The 25,765-nt window shown below is 40.5% G+C and overlaps 1 protein-coding gene across 1 annotated transcript in view; it reads right to left on the bottom strand.

Moving 5' to 3' along the window:
- Nucleotides 1-25,765, bottom strand: part of nrxn3a (neurexin 3a) — a 166,636-nt gene that overhangs the window by 71,022 nt on the left and 69,849 nt on the right. The window contains exons 7-9 of the mRNA XM_054613239.1: nucleotides 5,937-6,230; nucleotides 5,154-5,301; nucleotides 1,910-2,293 (exon numbers count right to left, since the gene is read on the bottom strand). Coding sequence (XP_054469214.1) covers nucleotides 1,910-2,293; nucleotides 5,154-5,301; nucleotides 5,937-6,230 — 826 coding nt within the window. The remainder of the gene's footprint in view (nucleotides 1-1,909; nucleotides 2,294-5,153; nucleotides 5,302-5,936; nucleotides 6,231-25,765) is intronic.

The raw sequence follows: 25,765 nt of genomic DNA on the forward strand, positions 1-25,765 counted from the left end.
CTAAAGGATGCTGATTACTAACCCCCAACCTGAGCCTAACCTCTGGTGCCCACCGTGGGAACCAAACTCACAACCAAAAAACAAAACTGACTATGATGAAACTAAAAATTACTAGCAAAAATACAACTTAATTAAGCAAACATCTAGATAATCAATCAAACATTACTACATATAATTAGTAAAACACAAACTACATACTAACAACAGATACACATTTCTTTTTGACAACTTCTATCTCATGAGATGGATTCCCGTGATGGGAATTTGCAAACATGAACTGATGGCTATATAATATGTGTAATTTAGTTAAGTTTTGCTTATTTTTCCTTTGAACTAGTGACTCTCTTTACAGCCAGTAAAGTGATGCTGCAAACTGTCAAGCAACAAGGTAACATTTTGACCCGCATCAGAATGTCTCCGTGCTTATGTCCACGTCAAACAAGTAAAATGAATCAATTATTTTACACAGTTTCTTCTGCACATCAACAGGCAGTTGACATACACATTGAAAACAGTTAACACAGCTCCAAGCAAATATCACTTAAAACTTATCTCGCCATTTGTTACTCCCTTAGTACCGTTCTTTCTGATCCCACCCCATGCCCAAGTGCTTAGGGAGCCTGGCCACAAAATAAGCAACAGGGTAAACGTGGCCGACCTCCACTACTACCAAAACGTTATGTACTCGGCAATGAACTTGTTAAGTTGTGGAAGCTTAGCACCCAACCTCCTGTTCCCACTCAGGTTAACATTGTTCAGTCTCTCAGCATTTTTGCCAGTATTTGCACTGTAAGCGCTGTTAGCACTGTTGGATGTGAGCCACTGGCTCGCCTTCGCCATGTTGAGAGCCGTTAAGAGGGAATCGAAATGCTCCCAATCTTGCACCGTTAAATACCTATGAAATTCTACCTTACTTTGAAGACATTCAATCTGCACAGATGAGGACAAAGAAAGAGACACCATACTGTTTAGAATTTGCATCTCCCAAACCTTATGACTCAAACACTGCCTCTCACACAGACACACTCCGCCTTTGCTCACTTTTAAGATTGAAGCTGTGTCTTGTGTCAGGAGCCACCTTCTTCATATACTGTATTTCAAGACTGAATATGACATAACATGTCATCAAGACTGACCTGTTGTTAACGCTGACATTTGGTCCCTCACTGTCACAACGCAAATACTTCTTTTGTGTTCTTTGGTACTCCTGCTGCACACCAGTTGATATTTAGTTTTGCTCTCTGTGGTTGGACCTCACAATGACAATGATAAATGTAGGCACTGGTTCGGCCTAGTAAGCAGTGTCCTTTAACAGAAGTGATTCCATCACGGAATACTTAACCGTTAAATTGGTTATTGGTATGTCAATTACTCACCCCATGTTATATTGAATTCCTTCACATTGAACGGAGAATCCAAAAATGGAGAAAAGTCTTGATGAATTTACCCTTCACCATGCCCCTCCCTAAATTTGACCACTGTCCTTCCTTAGCAACTTCAAAAAACACCTTGTTTGCTCCAAGGTAAGATGCTAATAATATATTAATCATTATAAATTTCCCCCATGGGCGAGCAATGTCCTTTACATGAGTTGTCAGGACTTGGAGTGTCCGACGCATGAATGCTCAGTACCCTCCAAACACAGGCCTCTTCACTTAAACCTTACCACTTAAAATAGTAAGGTTGAAGTATTCCTTTAAATTGGACAGAGTTGGTTTCTGTGTCCGACTACCACAGCCAGTCCGTACAAAACCTGCAATCTAGATTCCCTCTATTATTGCTGCTGTCACTGCTTCTCCCTTGCTGCTCCAGTCCTATAGTGTGCCTGTCATTTTTAATCACTATTGCATCTACCTTAGAGACAGCATCAGAACGGTCCAAGGTTTATGCAAGAGAAAAAAGCCTTTACCTCTCTCACAGGTGCGTGACCAGTAGCCAGTGCCAGTGCAATCACAGATGAATCTATTCCAGCCTTCTTTGCAGACTCCTCGGTTCTTGCATGGGTAGCTCTCACACTGCTTGCCAGGTTGCTTGTTGCATGAGGGTTTGATGCCAGCGCCATTTTGTGCCTCAGCAATCTGACGGATGTCTTTGCTTCGACCGTCAATGAAAAGGTCACGGATACAGCCCACGTAGCCATAGTTGAGCATCGCCGTCCAGAGCTCTGTGGGCAGGATGAGGTTGGTGCGGTCACTGGGAAGCCCCCCCAAGTACATGTCGCCCTCCAAGTCCAGAATCTCACTTTCACCACTTGCTGTGAATGGGGTCCTTCTGCTGTTTACGGATATGGTCCCTGTGGTGGGGATGGAGGGAGCAGAGATCAGGTACAGAGCTGAATGGATAGCAACAGTGACACAGGATAGAATGGTGTTACCAGGAAGAATTCATACTGTATACACAATGATGGAAGCAATCAACTATTACAAAGTCAGTTATTGCATTGTATAATTTAAAGGGGACATATAATGCTCATTTATACGTTCATATTCCTATTTTTGGTGTCTACTCGTAGCTCCAAAAAAATGTCTGTATGAATAAACCTGTTTTCACCCTCTGTCTGAAATGCTCAGTCACTTTAAGCAACCCTCCTAAAATGTCATGGTGTTGTTTTTTTGTGTTTGGTTTGTTTTTTGTTTTTCTGGTCTCTCTCTCTCTCCTCCTCTTCTCCTCTTCCCCTCTTCCCCTCTACGTTTCTCCTTTTCCCTGCAGTGTGTGTGTGTGTGACAGGACGTGGCTGGTTTCCATCTGGAGCGGCACCGATGCACACCTGGCGTCGATCATCATCAATTACCTTCTGCATATAAGCCCGTTCATGACTCAACTCCTCCTGCTAGTGGGACAACACAAGACCACCCTAAGAAGTGTGGCGGTGTCCCTGGTGCCCCCTTGCCCACAGAGAGGCTCTACAATCTCCCCAAGCCTGAGATAGAGGCTATGGAGAGGTAAATTGAGGACTCCCTGTCTCATTTGACCCTCTTCCTTGCCGATGGGTGGCAGGTTTTTTCTTTGTGGATAAGAAAGACCCTGCGCCCCTTTATAGATTACCGTGGACCGAATAACATCACTGTTAAAAACAAGTACCCTCTTCCTCTTATTGACTCGGCTTTCGGGGCCTTACATGATTCTTTGGGGCTTTCTAAATTAGATCTTAGGAATGCTTACCATTTGTTCCGCATCAGAGAAAGGGATGAGTGGAACACAAAGTTCAAAACTCACCTGGGACACTTTGAGTACCAGGTCATGCCGTTTGGTCTCACCAACACACCTGCTGTTTTCCATTCTGTTATCAATGTTTTGAGAGACATGTTAAACCTTTTTGTTTTCGTGTACCTTGATGATATCCTATTTTTTTCCAGATCTGTAGATGAACATGTAACCCATTCATGTCTGGGCTTCAAAGACTTCTAGAGATGGAGGTGGAGGTCACTGCCTCTGCCTCCGGGGTCGGAGCCATAATCTCTCCCAGCGCTAGCCTTTGGATCAGAGACTACATCCCTGCGCCTTTTTCTCTCAACGCCTCACCTAAGAATGCCTTGTTGAATCACTTTTTTATCTAGGCAGCCAAGAAACTGTCATAGTTCAGGACAATTCATGTAATGTAGTAATGGACGCAAATACAGAAAAGGATGAAGAGGCAACAGGAAATGTGCAATGGTGAAAACTAGGAACACAGATAAACTGAGAAACTGACAGGACAATGTAAGACGACCAAATAACACAGAAATAAGGAAAGCACACAGTCTAAATACACAAGGAGAGCATGGTTATCAGACAGGTTGAACAAATCAGGGCGCAAAATTACAGAGTCCAAATAAAGCCTAGGTGGACAGCCCAAAGGTCGACAACCGACTATGGTGGATGGCCTGAAGGCAACGAAGGCAGGGTCCTTCTGGAGGCCTATGCGGAAGGCTGAACCTCTCAGGAGCCCGGCATGGAGATTTGAGATAAGAATAAATTGCTGGAGCCAGAACATTCTGCTGGACCGGGTTGCTGGAGTTTGGATCAGGACTTGATGTCAGGGAATGCAGCCGTCAACTGATGACCCGACTGAAGATGCAGGCTGAGATTAAGACTGTGGTGCAGACTGAAGGCTAGCTGGTTAAAGGCAAGCAGAATGGAAGCTACCAAGACCTCCCAGGGCCAGCCTGGTTCCCAGAAACGGGTCTAGGGCTCAGGATACAGGGACAGCAGACTCGAGAACCCAAGGTCATTAGACTGGTATAGAGACTGGGGTGTAGATTGGGGGCTAGCTGGCTCGGAGACAGGCAACCAATCAGGGGTATTTATTAAGTCCAGAAGCAGCCAAGGTAAAAAAAACCTTCTCAGCCATGGCTTAGAGGAAACCTCTATGCATGCCAGCTTCAGAGCATCATCTTTGTTCCCCGACAAGGGATTCCTTTTATTCCCCTGCTTGGTCCATTATTGGATAGTTGGTACTGTCAAGGTTAAAGTATGGACCCAAACACAGGGAAGGTTAAGAAGGCAGCAGGACCTGACTCGACTGTATATTTACAGTTTAAAGTCAAAAATCAGGCATGAAACTGAATGTAAAGCTAAATAAACTAGGAACATTGACAAACTGAGAAACTGTCTGGACAAGGTAAGACGACGAATTGACAAAGAAGCACGTAGAATGAATGCACAAGGAGAACAGCGTGATTACGCACAGGGCTCAAAGATGGAAAAACAAACAACAAGTAAGTCACACAAGACATAACACAAAGGAAGAGTTAAAGTACAAAAAAAAAACCGGGAAACTTAACAAGAAACCCAAGGCAATGACACAAACAACTGACGATGTTGTGTTTTTTCAACAGTTTTTTGGTTGGTCAGCAATCAAGATACCCAAATGTATATACAGGATTGGAAAAGTGAGTTTTTCATCATAGTTCCCCTTTAAATGTGTTTTAGTATCAAATTCAGTTTATTCAAATTGTATCTATTTGTATAAGCAGCAGAAGTCAAAAATCTTTGGTAAGTCATAAGTTCTCCATAGAATTATGGAAGTACTGGATAATTAATTAAAAGTACAGTTTTAGTTTTTTTTGTAATTTGTAAAGACAATAATTGTAATGTAGTACTTTAAAAACCATTTATGCTTTTTAAAATGTACTTCAAAGAGGGGCTTTTATAGATTCACAAACATAACTGACCTGAGCGACCGTCTCTCTGGATGTCCACGTGATACCAGGCACCATCATTGACCTTTGTCTGGGTTGCCTTTACCTTGATAGTCCCTGAGCCCATGTCCAACAGAAGGTACAGGCTGCCATCCAGCAGCTCTACTGCAAAGAAATCCACCTGGAGAAGGTCAAAAGAACACATCAACAGATGTTTAGCGATCGTTTAAAGTCATTTTACTGAAAAAAGGAATGTATGTTGTGTTTCTTATCTGTAATTATTTGATTTGCAATGAAAAGGCAGGGTATATAGCAAATACACAATACAGTTTAGTTACGCATATTAGCAAAGATCATTCATGAAGCAGTTGTAAATGCCATTTAAAATGTTATCTGTAAATTCTTCATTCAGACAAATATTTAGTGGTCAACCTCCGCAAGACTTAAACCTGAGGGGACGTTATGTGTTACGTTGTGTATTGTGAGTGCCCAGTTTATATAGTTATTTTGGAAAAAAGAGTTGAAGACACACACACCCATGTCTATATTAATGGAGCTGAACATCCAACCTGACGTGGTCTTCAAAATAAATAGCCATGTAATCGTATACCCTTTTTTGATGCCTGTGAAGGTTCTCTGTCATTCAGGTCATAGGATGACAGGAAGTATCAAGTCAAATGCAAAGGATTTGCTGTTTTGTCTTAAAGACATTTTACCAATCATCCAATCCAAAAGGATTAATCTTTCCTTTCAAAAAACAAGTCTGGTTGCCTTTGACCTTAGAGTTAGAATTAGAAAGTGATCTCATAAACTGACCTTGGTGTTCTTCTGGCTGCGGACAGCATCTTTGCGCTCCTGAGGTTTGCCATGGGTAAAGAGGATGAGGCCATTGGGCTCGGTTGTGCGGAAATCGAAAGAGATGGATCCCATCCGCTTGGTGTTCCACTTTGGGAGGCTGATGTAGGCCTCGGGGGTCTCAAAAGAAATGGGGTCCAGAGTGGCCACATTCTCACACTTATAGGATACCTCACCCTGGATTTTCATTTTAGGGTCCACAATGCGAGCCAGGCGGGACAACTCAAGACGGATGTCATTGTTCTTATACACCACCTGTGATAGGGCAAAGATAGTATTAGAGTAAAAAAAAAATTAGCAGCTGTACCAACACGGGTGCACCTAAGTACTAGGGGTGGGGGAAAATCATTACATCAGTATCTAGTATTGCTTGGCAATACTGTATTGATACACAAATGCCAAGTAATGGTCTTTATAATATAAACAATACATTTTCTATTAGGGATTATGGATTAACCAATTTGGCCATAACTGCGGTTATACAAGTCATGGTTTCATAACCATTATAATTGAAGTCCATCTAAGTTCTAGATATCTGTGGTGTCCTGATTCCTGTATTGAGATGTGTTTTTCTTGTGTGCCGTAAAATCTCCTTTTTTATAAGTCAAATAACGATTGTGTGCACTGGTTTGTTTTGTGTGTTTGACAGAGTCGTGCCACATTTCAGAGGGAACCAACACTCAAGCCTTATATGTGACTAAGGTGTCTTAAATCCTCAGCATGGTTATGATATAGAAATGACCTGGGAGTCATGTGAACTGCAAATTAATTACACAGTCTAAAAAAAAAAAAAGTTTTGCTGCCGCACTGCATAGCGTTTGGTTCTCAATAATCTTCTCATACTGTGCATATAGCACCAAGTACAATTTAAGTTTTTGTGTGTAAAATCACTGCAGTAAACACAACTTTATTGATTCATTTATGGTTATCTCTCCAGTCACTTCACCCGGCAAATCCTCTTTATGTGTCCTAACCATATTGCAGGCCAGGTTCACCATAAGATGACTTAAACAGGCCTTATTATTCCATTTTCTGGGTGCATATTTTTATCTCAAGTTACAGTTACAACATGTTAACATGCGTTAATGCCCATAATCCTCCTTGTTTTTCTCATCCTGGCTGTCCTGCAGCACCTCTTCTCACCCTCTCTCTGAAATGCTCCGTTGTAGCGCTTGCTCCTCCCTCCAGAAAGTAAAGTCTGCCTTGATTGGTCCGCTAGCCCGCTCTGTTGTGATTGGTCAACGTTTAACATTTAAAAAAACTCTCCCTCCGGAGCGTTACAAATGGAAGACAGGCCACAATGGGATTCGAATGCAGGCCTCCTGGGTGATAGACTGCTTTCATAACCACTATAACATGGTAGTTGTGAGCTTCAGCTCCGTCTCTCTCTTTTGTTGTTTGAGGGCCAAACTAGTCAGAGTTTTATGTGACTTCCGTTACATTGTGACCTCATAATGTTACAGAAGTGAAGGAGAGAATTCAATGGAGCCGTTTCAGCCAGCTCAGGAGCAGTGTTTCTGAGGGGGAGGGTAACTCCTTTTAGGCGTTGACTTCGGGTTTTACACTCTGCGGACCTGTACAAAAATATATATAATACACTAAAGGAGAGGGAAAAAGTGGAAAAGCATAATAGGGCCACTTTAAATTAATAAATAAATTGTTAACCTATCAAAGGTTGCTTTTTTAAATGATATAATAATAATCATGATATAATGATATACAGGATAGTGGATATCACTGATTGTCGAAATCATTTAGTAAGTAATCAGTCTGATTGCTTTAAAAAAATAAATACTGCTGTGACACTTGTGATGTGTAGATACTCTGGCCTGGCACTGTACGGACTGCGTAAAAGGAAGAATTAGGAGGAAACGAGTGTTCAGGAATCCCCTCATCCACAAGCATTTTGATTTCTGAGTCAGAAAAATCCCTCCCTTGGTCTTTCTCTTGGTAGTTGACATGATTCACCGTAAAGAACCATTGCTCAGAAGGCTCCTTTCTATGCATCAACATTCATGAGGTGCTTTGCATTGACCCTTTATTTTTGAATGTTGGAGTGTAGGGGGCAGGATGTGAGGCTGAACCAGTACCGAAAGTGAATTTCCTCCTTCTAACATACGCAAACATTTAGATCCTACACACTGTTTTATAAATGAGACCCCTGCTATGATGGTTCCTTTCAGTTACACTGTGGTACGTTTAAGTTCCATTCAGAAACTAGATTAATAACGTATTCATGATGTGTTCTAATGTAATCTTGTAAAATGTAGTTTTGGTGAGAAACCATCATATACCATCTTTCAATTCCTAATCATTTGAATTGTGGGTTTTAATGAAAATAACCACTATAGATAACTAATAACAAAGTCAGTGTCACTGACAAAACCATTTTGCTGCAATAAAAATTATTTATGTGAGATTAACCAAGTGAAAATTTATGATAAACAATATTTTGACAAACTGCCAAATTTTTGGTTGAAAAAGGGCAATCATTTGCGATATATTGGAATGTGTGTTACTGCAATACTCAGCATATCATAAAATTGTTAATATTGGGAATAAGTATTGTAACTTAAGTATCGTGATAATATTGTATTGTGGAACCTCTAGTGATTCTCACCCCTATTTGGTTCATTTTCATTCTGATTCTAACATCCTGTTGTGTGCTATAGCCAGCTGCGAAGCCAGTAATGGGTCTTGACACCACTGGCCCACCCACATTGCTCACACAGCCAAGTTTGATGAAAATACCTGTAACAATAAATATATATAAAAAAACATAAACAAATCCACAGAATGTTACTGTTTTCTACGATTCTAACACTAAACTACCTTCATCCAGCTAGCTATCTGATTTTCCCGCAATACAATAGCTAAACAAGTTCTTTTTTTAAAATCAAGAGTTGACAAAGCAGAAATAAGTCACCGATATATCTAAAATGATTAACCACCTTCACAGTCAAAGGTGAAGGTAACTCCCTGCACAGCCAGTAATTGAAATCTAAGCTCCAACAACACTATGAGAGTGGTGACAGTGAGCCAAAAAAGCTGAGAGTAGCTGCATATTCAGCTTAGTATTGATTAAAGTATTATATCAGAGAGAATGCCATTTATCGTTTTTTTTATCTTTTAGCTTGTTTTCAGTGATAGTGAAATCTTTTAAAACTTTTTTTTTGCTTTATGCACCTAACGTTTTTGCAGGTGCACAATAAATGCCTTGAGTTGAAAAAAATCCAACTCAGATCGGAGAAGGAAGCATGGGGGTTGGGTTTAATCTTTGGGAGTGGACCTTGAGATGATTACTGTCCATGGCCAACCACCCAGACAGACCTGGCAGACCAAAGCACAGAACGCGGAGTCGGGATGGAAGCTAAGCTAACCCTGCTAGAACCCCATTTGCTGGGGGCAAATGCCCGTTTTCAGGAATACTGATGATGTTGGAAATTGAGCTGCTTCCTTATTTAGAGTCAAAAAGGGTTTGAATATATATTTACAACTGTGTGGATTCAAAGAAAGGGGCCGTCTCTAACAATATGCCTGGTTTTCATGTGCAGTTTATAAAACTCCTTTATGACAGCTTTATCTATTGTAAAATCATGTCTAGATTTGGCAGTTATACTTTGAAACATGGGATGGCGCTGCTGCTCTATCCAATAAAGCATTTTGTAAAGTATGGCATACAAAATGTAAGAATATATTGGTGCACAGTATCGGCCTCCATCTTCGTTCTTCTACAGTCTCCTGAATTATCCCCACAGACAAAGCACAGATCAGTCTGTGCTGCATTCATAGCCACATACACAGTTTACATCCCTCGCCATAACAGACAGTCCTGTATGAGCGAGTGTCCTGCCAATGAAAGAAAACAAATGAAAACATAAATTGGCCAATCACAGCCACCCTAAATGCTATCAATAATGACGGGAGGATGGAGTCACAGCGGGGGATGTGTGTGTAAATTGAAATCTGCTCAAGTGGAAAATTGAAGGCCTTTTTTTTTAATTCTCTGGGCAGAGAAACACCCTCTTTCTATATCTTGGGTACATGCATGCACAAAACAAACACACCTTCTCCTCTATTCCACTGTCTTTTAAATGAGTGTGTGCTCCCGCTCCTTGCCCAGGGTTCTGTCTAAGAATGAAGGGATGGTTGAATGGGTAGATTGAGGGGCCCAGCTGAGATTATCGATAATAATGACTGTGTATAAGAAGTGGACATATCCATCTATTGTTTTGTGAACTGCGGATTTGAAGCCTTAAGTTCTACATTTTGTCTGTAGATATCTTGGTTTTTGGATCCAGAAGTAATCACTTTCACTTTTTATCACCTTGCTTAATGATCTGTAAGTTTAAGGAAAACAAATACTTTGAATGACAACGCATTGCTGTGATTTTACATGCACTTCATATTTTGCATTTAGAATCTTATTCTGCAAAGAAGCCAAACTAGAAACTAATATTGTCTGAGATGTAATGGACTAGAACAGTGTGGTCCATTTAGAGAGAATTTCCTTAAAATGTCTTACTTGTGCTATGATTTAGTGCCATATATATTGAAGTAGCCTAGCAGTTGTATTAACCTATGTATGTAGTCACCAACTGACTGTCAAATCAAATATAGAAAGTTCAATTGAATAATATCTCATCAATATTGGATGGATTATAAATAATGCATACTCCAATAATAAATACATGTTCTTGAAAGGAGGACATTGTGGATTTGTGCCATTAAACGAGAAGGGCGAAGGTGAAGGGCGAACGATGGAAGCCGTCAAAGTATACACGTATTCATCAAAGGTAAACACAGAGTATGTTACGCATGTTGTATTTTTAGCAATAAGTCACTCCAGTGGCCTTGATGAGCTACACTAACTGTCAGCTAACGTTAGCTAGAGAGTTGGGATGATCTGTTAGACGTAAATAAACTCACAGAGCAATGATTTGCAAATCCTTTAGCTCCAATTTTCAACTGAAGAGAGTACAGAGACAATGTTGAGCTCAGACTGATAAACTTATAGACACTTTTCGTTCTTCCATTTACGTTTTACACAGCAACTCAACTTTTTTGAATTATCAGCAGCTGTATTAAGGGAGAGAGGGTTTCACCAGTTTTCAGAAATTATATCACACATTTAATTAACATTTTTTTTTATTGTTGGAGATAAACTCTCTTCTATCTTTGTAGGTGCCAAATCTGATGACCTGTTGTCCCCTAACTGCTGATAACTGGGTTCCATCCGTCTCCTCACTCACACCAGCCACCAGTTTGTTTCTGTTAGCACTCTTTTGTCAAACTGTCTCGCTGCATTTCCAGCTTTATATTTTTAAATGTGTGGTTTTCAAGAATTAAACAACTTTTGTCTTTTACAGATTCATGATTTACACTCAGGTCTGTCATCATTATGCAGGACAGGCTCCCCACAGTAAAAGCCCATGCCTTCATATGATTTGGTTTTATCATATGATGTTGCTAAAATAGGAGTTGTAAACATTATTGTACACTTTCATTCTAAGGTGAGAATTTATCCACAAGATAGATGTAAACATCACCGAAGTGAAGCTCGGGCTGGGACGTGGCGGATTTTAGTGACTGAAATACTGCGACAGGCGAGTATCGCATAGATCGCAAGTATCCAAAACATACAGCTTGATCTGATATCTTTGTTTTTCTTCAGTGGAAAGGTAATTCAAACATTTGTGGTTTGAAACAGGAGGAAAACTGACCGGCTTGTGCTGCGTCCCTATGAAGAGTCCAGCGGGAGCCACCATGTTGGCCTGTTATTTTGCCCTCCAGGTCACCGCGCAAGTCACGTGACTCAGATTTTCACAAACGGGAGAGTGATTCTCAGATTGTTACGTGCCTCTCTCCATCCCGTGTGTGAAAATCTCACTGTAGTTGCGATGCTTATCAGAATACACGTATTTGATTGGCTGAGTACTAGACCCTGGACTAGAAGTATTAGGTTAAATATAATGGAAATATTCAAGTGAAGTAAAGTGCAAATACTTCAAAATTGGAGATAATTACAGTACTAAACTAGTCTAAATGTACTAAGATTAGAAGAAGAAAATGGTTTACAAGAGTATAAAGTTCTTCAAAGATCTAGCCTCCTAATTTTTCTCTCAAAGGTTGCCAGATTAATGCACTTAACTTTAAAATGTATACATTTTAATAGATCCATTTTTTATTAAAGAGCAGTAACATCACTCTCTAGTTTAAAACACTGGCTTGTTACTGTAGGCCGGCTAGCACTAGTGCTAGCGAAGTGATGGATATGACAACCTGTCTCATGATACCAAGCTACTTCCCTGGAAGCAAATTGAAAATAAATGATCAGACTAATCTGTAAATGTTCTTTGTACAGTAATTTACTTATTAAATTCCTTTTGTGTATGTACAAATAATCACTTTCACTTTTTATCACCTTGCTTAATGATCTGTAAGTTTAAGGAAAACAAATACTTTGAATGACAACGTATTGCTGTGATTTTACATGCATTTCTTCATTATCATTAAAAGGAAAATCTACTAAATATTACCTCACGTTAAATGTAAATTTAGTATTAATCTAAATACACAAATACATTTAAAAATCATATTACTGTTATCGTAAATTATGGTTAATTATCTGTAATTAACCATGGCGACCAACCAGACAGACCTGCCGACCAAACAGCACCTAACGTGGGGGACCTGGGGCTACTCCACTACCCAGCCTACTCTCGGCTGTCTGATGTCCTGTGGCAGGAAAATAAGAGGGATGAAATAAGACTTCAGGCGAACCCAGCAACGGGGGTTGGTGGCTGTTGAATCTTTACAGAGACCTGGCTTCATCGTTCATCCTAGATCTAGATGAACTTGACGGGCGTAAAGCAGGACAGAGCGCAGGACTCCAGTGGGAGGAGAGGACGTAGAATCTGTGTTTACACCATGATGCTTGGTGCTCAAGCACTGTCAAAGTTGATGGACAATGTTTTCTTCATGTTCAATTTTTAATGTGTAGATGTCAGCCATATTATCTCCACAGAGAATTGTTGATGTTGCTGCTCTTTACATTCCTTATGATGCAAATACAAAAGAAATGCCCTACAGGAATGTAAGGAGCACTACTACTCTTGAAAGCAGCTTTCAAAGGGACAACTCTGACATAGCCATTCCATTTTATCAATGGGCAAATTCTGTTGCTTAATTTAGCCAAGCTAGCATGACTTCGTTTGTACAAATACAGCACAAGGACGTCTAGTTTCATATGATTATCTTAACCCTAGCTTTAAGACTGAGCCTGCCTCTGAAAGACAGTAATGTTACCAAAGCCTAACCCTGCCTCACATATATCATTCCCAAAATCCCTGAGCCGAGAGAAAACAGAACAGGAATGACGATGATTCAGTGATGTTTTTGTTTTCTTGGCATCGATTTTTCTAAAATGTAATATAGTTACCAAAAACAGGGTTGTCCCTTTTGTGGGACATGCCTATGAGAATATGCTCCATAGACACAAACACATTGGATGTGGTTACTGTACACATTTGCCACTGTGACATGCTTGTTGATAAAAGAAAGCGTAAATAAGTTGAAATGTTTGCGATGTGAAGGAGAAGGGGAATATGACAGCAAGGTGGAGGTGGAAATGGCGGGTGTAGCTGACAATTTGACAAGTCACTTTGAGGGCCCTGCCACCTCTGAACAATAATAGCAAAAGGGCCTTTCAACATGCAAAGGGGCCTTTATCAGCACGCTGCAGACGCAGGCTGCAGGTTAACATGAGAATGAAGCATTAGCAAGACTGATAGCAGGCTGAGGGATACCCAACACACACATGGTATACATACATTTACACACACTGCATATATAGAAGTATGTTGGTGTGTGAGTGAGTTTGCGGAGCAAGCGATTGAAAATGTTTGACAATGGCCAGTTAATAGAAATCCATCACTGCCTTATCTCTTCAACCAGGCATCCACACACACACACACACACACACACACACACACACACACACACACACACACACACACACACACACACACACACACACACACACACACACACAGACTCTCTCTCTCTCTCTCTCTCTATCTCTTTATCTCTCTCTCTCTCTCTCTCTCTCTTATCAGTGTGTGAAAATGAGCAATGTAACACAATACGACTCAGGCTTGAAATTACCTTTTAAGATCGCCAGGCAAACAAACATAATCAATCGATTCAAGAAAAAACAAACAAAGGCATTTGCATTCATAGAGCCTAACAAGCAGAGGGGATATACTTTACTCTATCCACTATTTGGATATTTCTTGTGAAGAAGTAGGAATTTTCACATGGCCCAATAGGCTCAGATATACAAATCAGCTTTTCAAACACAGAGATGTGATGTATTTCATTGTACAGTTTATTTGCATTTCATATGTTTTCTGCCAAAGTATCTGATCTTGCAACACAATATCAGCTAATAGAGAAATACAGCATTAATACACTTGTTTATGATAATATTCAGGCACTGGTAGTAGTTGGTTAAGGCTCTAAAAACATCATGGTCCGGGTTTAATACAGAAGAAGTCACAAAACATGTGCGTGTGTGTGTGTGCGTGTGCGTGTGTGTGTGTGTGTGTGTGTAGGCGCTGAGGGACACAAACATTTGTCATGCCTAGATATCTGCCTTGCCCATAAATCTCTGCCTACTGAGATTGTATAGTGTGTGTGTGCGTGCATGTGGGTGCGTGTGTGTGTGTGTGTGTGTGTGTGTGTGTGTGTGTGTGTGTGTGTGTGTGTGTGTGTGTGTGTGTGTGTGTGTGTGTGGGTGTGTGGGGGTGTGTGTGTGTGTGTGTGTGTGACTATAAGCCGGGTTGCAGAAGAGGATCGACCAAATTTTCGACACTACATAAGGTTGACACTGACTGTCAGTAACATCACATACAGTGCATGTGTCACTGGACGTTTTCCATTCACTCTGACAACACACGAGCACACTGAGTCATCGTACGCCGTTTATGCTGGCAATAGTTTTTTTTACAGTTTATATCCATTTGTGTGTAACCCTCATGTAGACATGCCTACAATGAACACTTCACTTGGGTTGGATCAGTCACATGGTCTTGCCATGTTGCACACTTAGACACTGCAGGGTCTTGTCCACAGGATGGCATCGTTTCCTTTGCATAAAACACAGTGTGTGCTGGGAGCCTCTAAAGTCAGTGTAGTGAAATCTGTGAAGGGATCCTCTGAGGCTGATGGGGCTTTTATACACTGATCCATTCGATACAGCTTGAACCTGGTGCAGTGTACAGGCATATCAGTGAGCAATGTGTGGTTTGCTGAGAGGCTCTCTATTTTACAACTTTAATATAACCAGGTGCAGTGTATGCTGTATTTTGAGTTTCAATAATTACTTTATAGACATGATCTGATGAAAATTGCTTGTCTGTGTTACAAATCACAAATGAGGCCTGGAATTTGCATGTGAGTTGATACAATATAAGTAAATTAGACTGCTCCTTATGCTGTCAGAACATGCATTAGTGAGGGGCTTTGATAAGCATTGGTGGATAGTAATGTGTTAAATTAACTCCATCACATGCACTCATTTCTTTAGTATATTGTACTGTATTGTAGTATATTGGTTTTGCAGAATACCTTTCATTTTGCTAACACTTTTGCAGTCCGGATTTTTTGTCTGAAATTGACGACCTCATTTTGTGTCAATCACCTTAACACACCAACTACAAACTTTTGTCCGTCGTTAAAGTTTTTCAAAACAGGTTTGAATTCATGCAAGGAAAGGTAAGGGGTAGTGTAGCCTACTAGCAGGTCATAGCACCGCAGATAAAACAGAGGCGTGGCCCTTCCCCCTTCACGACTCCCCCCTCCATTGGCTACAGCTTGAGAGCATGGCAGATCATTTTTGTCTCCTTCAGAAGAGGCACATGCCCATCCATGGCCGACATCCAGACCCTGTTAGCCTTTCAACAGTCGTATTATGCGCTGCCCAAAATGAGACATCAAGACCATCAAGAATTCCATATTCAATTTGAGAAAACATGTGAGGATCTACATGAACATAATTCATTGATGTAATTCAATGAAACGAAATTACTCACTACTTCAGTGTTTTTCTTATATAATTTAGTCAATATAATTACAAAGTAACCATGCTTTTATTTGAATTGTTTTACTCTACCCAACACTGTTGATAAGTGGGGAAACGGTCTCTATTCTACAAGATGCTCAAGAAAGATAAATAAGGTTTGGTTATGACTTTTAGATAGAAGAAGAAGTGTAAAGGAAGGAGTATTAGGTTTTGGTAAAAAAAAAAACTGAGTATAATTACTAGGAATACTTTAGAATTAAAAATATGCAGCATTGACTTTCATGCAGTGTTCCATCATCAGGCATTAGTGGAAAAAACCCAACTTCATCATTTGTATAGCTTCTAGGGTAACCTAGTATGAAGGAAATCATTTCCATAATCTGTATAAGAAGGTCCTGCTGTCAAATCATTCAATTATCCAAATGGGTACATGACAAAGCACAAAAAAGAGTTAGAAACAACACAGCTTACTGTAGAATGAGTATAAACTTCAATTTAAATAGATAACAATAGTATTCCAACAGCAGACAGCTGTTTACAGTGGATCAGAAAACTCTTACTGTCCACACCTGCTCAGCGTTAAACAGCAGCTGGTGAACAAAGTGAAGCATTTAGCAGCTGAAGAGACATTTTTTTTATCAGGACTTGGTGGATGTTGGACTTTAAGTGTTTTATCAAGTGGACACGAACATGACTTCACAACGCAGTTTCACAACGCAGTTTCACAACGCAGTTTCACAACGCAGTTTCACTCCAAACTCATCAAATATTGATGCTTGGTTAATGCTCCTTGCCGTCTGAAATCGATGCACAGAGGCAATCTTTTGGGTCTGTATGCGACGCACCATACTTTCAAATCAAATGTAAAGCCTCCCATGTCATTATTACACACAGAGTAACTGACGAAGTACGAGTGTGAGATGGTCAACGCAGGGCTGGCGGAGGATTCGTTAGTTCTGAGTCGTTTATGTCATTAGTCACGGGAGTCGCTTGTCACTTGCTAATCACATCAGTCGTTCTTCAACCGAGGTTAAGTCAGCCATGCTCTTTTCCTAAACATAACTCACTAATTATTATTAGTCACATTACTATTCCCTATATCATTATTATAATTCCACTGTCGTCATTGCTGCTGTTATTATAAGTAGTCTTCATTGTTTCCTACGTTACTCTGCTTACTACTCTTATTATATGAATCATTTATGTCATATACATAGAATGTGTTGTATCTCTGTTATGCTGTTCATTCTGTACACATGACATCTGTTGCATTCTGTCCATCCTGGGAGAAGGATCCCTCCTCTGTCGTTCTCCCATAGGTTTCTTCCTTTTTTCTCCCTGTTAAAGGTTTTTTTTAGGGGAGTTTTTCCTGTGCCGATGTGAGGGAAGGACAGAGGATGTCACATGTGTACAGATTGTAAAGCCCTCAGAGGCAAATTTGTAATTTGTGATTTTGGGCTATACAAAATAAATTGAATTAAATTGAATTGAATAACTCAGCAGTTTGTTGCCTAAACAAGATATATTTTCAACTAGTACAAAGTTGACACGCAGTCCCTGACAGGTCCAAAACTTACGCTGGAGGGGATCGTAGAGCGTCATAGCTTGAAGCTTGGGGCCTCTGACCAATGGTTGGTATTAAACGAGTTCAGAGTGAGGATGTGTTGGACTTCAATGGGATAACAAAGTTGTTCTGTATCATCTAAATGTGAAGAGCAACTGTTTGCTTACACATTAACGATAAGAACTGTATAGTGTGACAAAGTATCAGGGTTGTGTTTACAGCTTGTTGTGCATCACCCCCAAATTAAAAGAAAAGAGCAATCAATTAATGCAGCTTTAAGTCAATATAGATGTATTATCAGTAGAATGTACTTAAAGTATCAGAAGTAAACTACTCATTATGAAGCAGAATGAAGTAAGGGTTATAAGCAATGGTGGAAGAAGTAGTCATATTGGTTAGGCTACTGGAGTAAAGTAATAATACCACACTGTGAAAATTATTACTACAAGTACAATTCCTGCATTCAAAACCTTACAGTAGTAAAAGTATGTAGGTATTATCAACAGAATATAGCAATGTAGTTAAAGAAAAAATATTGATAGATCATTTAAAAGGTTCTCTTTCTGTCTTTTACTTTTATATCAGATGTTTCTGGATTAATATTACTGCTTCAGTTATCACCAAACATTTAACATCAACACTTCTGGAGAAACATGGTTTTAACTGGACAGGATGGGGACGAAAAACTGTCATCTGAAAGGTAACTAAAACAGACGGTCAGACGGATGTAGAGTAAACAGTCCAATTGTTAAGTATTTTAATCTGTAAACAATGCAGCATATGTTATGAACTCATATGATTTGAATGTAAAATTGTAAACTGAAAGATTTTTTAATCATACATTGTAAAATAAATATAGTGGAATAGAAGTAGGGGACCTCTTTTTTAAACTAGTGGTAGAGAATGCAGACAGAGTACTACTGAGTGGTACAAATGCTACGAAAATATTTAATTCCAGTAACAAAGTACTGTAACTACTAGAGAATCCCGAACAGCAGTCAGTGCTGTTTTGCTCATGCACTGTATGCTACAGTAATACAGGCACAACCAGGCTCCATATGAGTGGTTGATGGAGGTGTAATGACAAAGCAGTTATTGCAATTATGTGTTATTGTAGGCCATTATGTATTTTGTAGGTTTTGAGATGTAGGCTTTCTCTGTAATTGCTGGCTTATGAAAGCTGTAATAATCATGGGCCAGCCAGCAACAGGGGCTGCCCAGGGCGACCAGTACCTGGTGCCATGGTAACAAAACATTTATCCATAATGCCGCTCTGTGGATGGCGAGGACAAGAGCATTGACAGCAGGCAAATTAGCCCTAATGGCAGGGAGTGGAGAACGAGAGGGTGCTGGACAGCAGACAGAGGGAGAGCTGGTGGGTGCTGCTGATGTGGGGGTGGGTGGGCCTGTGATTAGGAGGGAGAAGGAATGAGGACAATCTTTCATACACTGTGTTTGTGAACAAACGAATGCCTGTGTATGTGTGTACTATATTGTTCCATGAACAATGAAAGGCAGTCTGTTTTCAGATTTTGAAGATTTGATATGTCGGCTTTATTATAACTAATCAGCCTGTGACAGAAATATATGTGTGTGAACAGATAATGCGCTCTGAACACATGGTTCCTACTAATCGAACCTGCAGAGGTGGGTAGTAATGAGCTACATGTACTCTGTTACATGTATAATCAGAAAAAAATACATTTGTTAATTCTTATGTGTGCATTTGTTTATATTGAGCGTTATCTGATAACGCTCAATTTTTCTGATTCATATATAAATTACTCTCTACAAAAAATATTTCTCAATTTACACAAAGAAAATAAAAAGTAAGTAAATAAATTAAAACAGAATCCCCACTTAGATGTCTGTCAGGACCTTCTCTCCTTCTTAACAGTTGTGTTTGTCCTTGTGTTTGTGCTTGTGTGTGTGTGTGTGTGTGTGTGTGTGTGTGTGTGTGTGTGTGTGTGCTTGTGTGTGTGTGTGTGTGTGTGTGTGTGTGTGTGTGTGTGTGTGTGTGTGTGTGTGTGTGTGTGCTTGTGTGTGTGTGTGTGCTTGTGTGTGTGTGTGCTTGTTTGTGTTTGTGTGTGTGTGTGTGTGTGTGTGTGTGTGTGTGTGTGTGTGTGTGTGTGTGTGTGTGTGTTGCTTGTGTGTGTGTGTGTGTGTGCTTGTTTGTGTTTGTGTGTGTGTGTTTGCTTGTTGTGTGTGTGTGTGTGTGTGTGTGTGTTTGCTTGTGTGTGTGTGTGTGTGTGTGTGTGTGTGTTGTTTGTGTTTGTGTGTGTGTTTGCTTGTGTGTGTGTGTGTGTGTTGTGTTTGTGTGTGCTTGTGTTTGTGTTTGTGTGTGTGTGCTTGTTTGTGTGTGTGTGTGTGTGTGTGTGTGTGTGTGTGTGTGTGTGTGTGTGTGTGTGTGTGTGTGTGCTTGTGTGTGTGCTTGTGTGTGTGTGTGTGTGTGTGCTTGTGTTTTTGTGTGCTTGTGTGTGTGTGTGTGTGTGTTTGCTTGTGTGTGTTTGTGTGTGGACCTCAGAGCCCTCCTGGAACACCTGTAGCTCATTCTCCTCATCAGCAGTATATAAACCCGGCTCATCTCCTCAGCTCAGCTCTGCTCTCCAGTCTCACTCAGCCAGTCCGCCCACACAGCAGCAGCTCCTCTCCGCTCATCTGCCAAGCTTCTCCCGTCTCCTGCCTGCTCGCTCACTCCCAGAGAAACCCTCTCCTCCTTGCATGTTTTCAAATGTTGTTTAAATAAACAGTTTGAACTTCCCTTTGTCTCCGGACTGTATATACTCTCGGGTCCAGTTCTCCATTCCTCATAACGGACAATCTGGCCAGCATGGACCCAGCAGATACCAGTGCGGATTCTAATCCATACTACATTAAGCCACCTCCAGTCACAGAGCTCTACTTGGACAACAGCACATCCGCCTCCTCGTAGACAGCAAATTGTGGTAAATCAAATCTCTGGACTCACTGAATGGTGACTTTGACTCAGAGTGGGCCGTCCCTCAATCAGAAGATCGGTAGTTCGATCCCCGGCTCCTCTAGTTCATGTTGATGTGTCGTTGGGCAAGACCAAAATTGCTCCCATTGGTATGACATCAGTGTACGAATGGGTGAAGGACATGTTAAAGCGCTTTGTGTGTTCACAAGACTAGAGAGGCAGTTACAATTTCAAGTCCATTTATCTGCTGGATAAGTGCCATGGCTTTGATCCAGGTGCTGAGGACAATTAGTTTGGATTTTGTGTTTTAAGACACAGGCTGGAATAACTCTGCCTCCGTTGGATGAACAGGCTGGATGGGAAGCTGGATGAGTGGTAAATGGTAAAAATTGACTGTACCCATTCTTACACTGATAGGAGGGGCTACCATGCAAGGTAGTCCCATCAGGATTCTATCTAACATTCATACCCATTCACACACCGCTGGCACAGACTACAGGAGCAATTTGGGGTTAGTGTCTTGCCCACGAAACATCGACATGGTTTAGCGAGGTTCAAATCGCTGATCCTCTGATTGAAGGACGACCCTGCTCTACCACTGAGCCACAGTCGCCCCATGTGTTGCCAGTGAAGGAACCAGGGACCTTGGTGCTCTCAGGTAACTACTAGCAAAAAACATTGATTCCAGCCTCCAGGTGAACCTACCCACCCTGGTTTGAATACGCCCATAACTCCCTGATCAGCCCTGCCACTGGTTTGTCACCTTTTGAAGCATCTCTGGGCTATCAACCTCTTCTTTTCCCCTCTCAGGAGATCAAATTGACTGTTCCATCTGTCCAATAGCACCTTTTTGGATTATTTTGGGGATTTTTACAGACTTTTACAGACTATCTGCCCATGTTTTATCGTTTCAACACTTAGTTGGTGTGCCCAAATCTAATGTTGGGACTGCCAGCGCTGACGATGATTTCTCCTTTTCCTTTCCACTTCATTCTCCACCTGAGTATAATGAGACAGTATAACTTTGTTGGGGCACGCTCATGTGATTAGTTGAAAATTGAGGAGACATCTGATTGGCTACAGATAATTCCCTGTTGAAAAAAATACATTTGTAAATCCAGTGATGTCAGGGGAGTATAAAAGAAAAACCACGAACAAATGGGTTACCACATGACAAGCAGTTTGTAAATGCAGGTTTGTTTATATAAATGTAAAAACATCCAAATATGTTTTTGATGAAAATTTCAAACTGTTTTAAATATTTATATTTGTGGATTTCCATTACATTTTTAAAAGGAAAATGTGTGTGCATCAGAAATAGTTGTGTATCGTCATTTCTTTACATTTGGGTTTGTACGCACCTATTTCTTAGCTGAATAGAGGACAGAGACAATGTTGAGCAAATGTTCAGACTGGTAAAAATACACCCTCTTTTTTCATTTACGTTTTACACAGCAACCCAACTTTTCGGAAATCGAGGTTGTACTATTAGTTTATAGTTAAGGTTGATTTTCAGTCTGAAGAGTTATCAGCAGTTGTAGTAAGGGTTTCACCAGTTTTCAGAAATTATATCACACATTTTTACCATTTCTTACATTTTATAGACCAAACTAATCGATTAAACAAGATAGAGATAGCTGCAGCCCTATTGTAGAGTTTTTTATTAACTTTACCAGAAAAACATATAAACATTTGAGTCAGAAATGTTCTTTATTTTTGTTGAAATAATGATATCAGTTAGATTTGATTCAGCTGGAGCCTTGGAATATTAAGTAATCCATCTTTTCAGTACCTCTGAGCCTTTCTTACCTGCAGTTGTTCATAAACTACAGGTTATTGCCACTTACTTTTAAGATGCAAAAATGTAAAATTATCGTTAATCTTATCAGTACTGTCCATGAGAAGCAGGTAATTATAAACTGCTGAAAAATCGATTGCCAAGGGCACATCGACATGGACAACCGGAGCCTGGGATCGAACTACCGATCCTCTGATTGGAGGAAGACCCTGATCTACCACTGAGCCACAGTCGCCACAGGTCCGCTCCATCCAAAGTGGGATGAATGCCATCTCTCCTAATCAGACCAGGTTTTCCCCAGAAAGTCTGCCAATTGTCTACGAAGCCCACATTGTTTGCTGGACTCCACCTCGACAGCCAGCTGCAAAATGATGACATGTGGCTATATATCTCATCATTAACCAGGTTAGGGAGAGGGCCAGAGAAAACTACGGAGTCCGACATTGTCTTTGCATATGAACACACCGATTCCACAATAACTTCAGTGACCTCTGACTGGCGTAATAAGGTGTCATTACCGCCAAAAGAATCGGTTTGCTGATACAAGCCCCAAAAATGACCTTCCTTTGTAGGGTGGCTGTGCTCAGCCTTATAGATAGGGTGAGGAACTCAGACATCCAGCGGGAGCTTGGAATAGAGCCCAAGCTCTTTTGCGTTGAAAGGGGCCCTCCTGGACCCCTCCCTTTAGAGGTTTTCCGGTCAAGTCCAATAAGAGATGTGGCCCGTCACTGGGCCATCCCAAATCCTATTCTATCCATTCCACTTTCCTGTGACCAGACATCAGCCAGGAGCAGGCTGGGTAGAGAAACAGACCTTTCCAAACTGTGTACAACTACATTACACGGTGTTATAAATAACTGACTATATGTTTATATACTGCTTATAAATGCCAAATAGGGGGACTTAAAGTAAAGGGTTACCTTTGTTTTCACATCTTAACTGTAAAGAGGAACTCCACTGAATGTACACATCAAAGTCTGGGGATTACTACTGCATATGTGAAAAAGTTGTATAGAGCCTTTTGTAGCTGCAGAGGGAGCTGCATGAAGTCTGATTGATCAGTGGAAGTGATGTCACCCTTGCGTAGATGACAGGGTTTTACCAGAAAGATTTAATGTGTGGTGTAGGAGCCGCATTTAAGTTTATTTTTTATGAATGTAATTTACTAATTTACTTCTATATTTGTGTTTGAAAAGCGAAGAGTGCCCCGCCCACAGGTGAGGAGGACACTCCTATAAGTTGGTGGAATGGCGCATGGTGGGGGAGAGAAAGTGAGTGACAGCAGATACCGTTTTTTACCTCAGCCTCAGCCTGGGAGAGCGTTTGCTAGTGAACGGCATCGGCAACGCAACAGTGAAATATTAAGGACACTAAAGACAACTGCATCTTATTTTCCCATAATGTTTATGTTGCAGTAAATCACAATCAACTGTGAACACTGAACGCCCTTTGGACTTCTTTTTTGAAACAAGGCTGCGAGTCTAACAAATTGCACCCGAACTCTCTCTGTGGTAAACCAATAGCATAGTGGAAGAGGAGTTAAAGAAAAACCAAGTTATCAAGGTTTTGCCACTACATGTGGAATAAAAAGACCATAGCTTTGACTGCTGCATCAGATTTTATCCTTTTTTTTTAAACTGTCCATCGTGACTCTGACAGTCATAGTATAGTTTAGGAGTGTATTGCTAAATCAATGTAGTACTCTTTTCAGCAGTAAGCTGTGAGTGAACAATGTCTTTGGTCAGATAATGTGTATTCACTTTTCATAAAAGAGGGTCCTTTTATCAGTATGGTTTACATTCAGATATGTCACTAGTATGCTACATTGCTTTAGTAGCAAATATGTATTTATTTGAAAGTGAAGAATGCATATGTGACATATGCTGCAGCACTGCTTTCATAAGCCTGTGCTGCTTGATTTGGAGATTACTGCGTTCATAAATCAGCACTTGTGTTGGACACTAGTGAGTCTGTCTCAAATGAAAATGTGTTTGTGTGTCTTGTCTTTGTTATGTAACATGTTTATTCTTGATTTCTCTGTGTGTCATGATGAGAGAATAAAGGACTCAAACCTAATATGCATGCCTGGGTGTGAGTGTTTCTATTTGTATTTTGATGCATGTGTGTGTGTGTGTGTGTGTGTGTGTGAGGGCTGGCTGTTATCGCAAACCTGCCCAGCATGGCATAGAGCAGGAAGTGGGCCAGAGGGGGATTAAATGGCTAGAGCGCCACTTCCTCATCCTCCCTGCGGGCCATGTGATGCTGTGTGTGTGTGTGTGTGTGTGTGTGTGTGTGTGTGTGTGCGTGCGTGCGTGCGTGCGTGCGTGCGTGTCGTCGTCGTCAACCAGTGACAGTGAAAGCCAGATCCCTGCTGCCGAGCGCTGCAGCAGTCAAGTGCAAAGATATGACATCATCAGATTGAGGGAACAACATATTTGTTTGTGTGTGTGTGTGTGTGTGTGTGTGTGTGTGTGTGTGTGTGTGTGTGTGTGTGTGTGTGTGTGTGTGTGTGTGTGTGTGTGTGTCTGTGTGTCTGTGTGCATGGGTTAACTAAATGGACCATCTCTTACACCCTGAAAGTTGGTATAGGCAAAGCAACTGAAAACCAATTAGCTTTAAAGTAACTTTGATAATCTGTTGCAGAGGCTCAACTGAGATGACTTCATCAGTAAGGAGCAGAAGCCAAATATTCTGTCTGTTCCACAAACTTTTATAGTAATCTTGATTTATGTGAGCGTGAAACATTTGATCTGAGGGTTATTGTAGAGGTCTTTTTTTATACATATATATATATATATAGATATAAATAACGTGAAAATATTATGAATTGAAATGTATTTCTGAGCTTTAATTGTGTTTAAATGTTGCATGGGGATATTGAATTTGAGGCTGGAGCAATGCAAAAGGTTAATTGTTACTGAAAATAATTGACAAGTAAGTAGGGCTGGGAACACATTTTATAGATCTGAATGTATATTCAAATAGTAAAAAAGGTTTTATGAATATGAAAATAAATATTAGATTTCTTTAAAACACAGCACTGCTGCAGCTGTCTGCCTCGCGCACAGTGAATGTAGCGTACAACAGGGTGACACAACATCACTTTTATTGACTGAAAATGAATATAACTTTTCTTCAATAAATAAAGTGATGACAGATTGTACTTTTGGACTTTACAATGCTCTGGAGTTACTGGAAATGTTTGGATCACACAAGTCACAAACAATTCTACGCTGCCCCCAATGGAAGCTAATTCTACTCAAAGCATAATACTAATACTGATCTTTATCTGACACTCTGCACAAATACCAGCTTTAAACAGAATGTGGTCTACTATTTCTGACTGAGGACCAATAAAATGTATATTTTTAAGTAGTGGTATATACAGATTTTGTTTAAATTATTT

The sequence above is a fragment of the Anoplopoma fimbria genome, chromosome 15 (assembly GCF_027596085.1).
Source record: "Anoplopoma fimbria isolate UVic2021 breed Golden Eagle Sablefish chromosome 15, Afim_UVic_2022, whole genome shotgun sequence".
NCBI classification, from domain to species: domain Eukaryota; kingdom Metazoa; phylum Chordata; class Actinopteri; order Perciformes; family Anoplopomatidae; genus Anoplopoma; species Anoplopoma fimbria.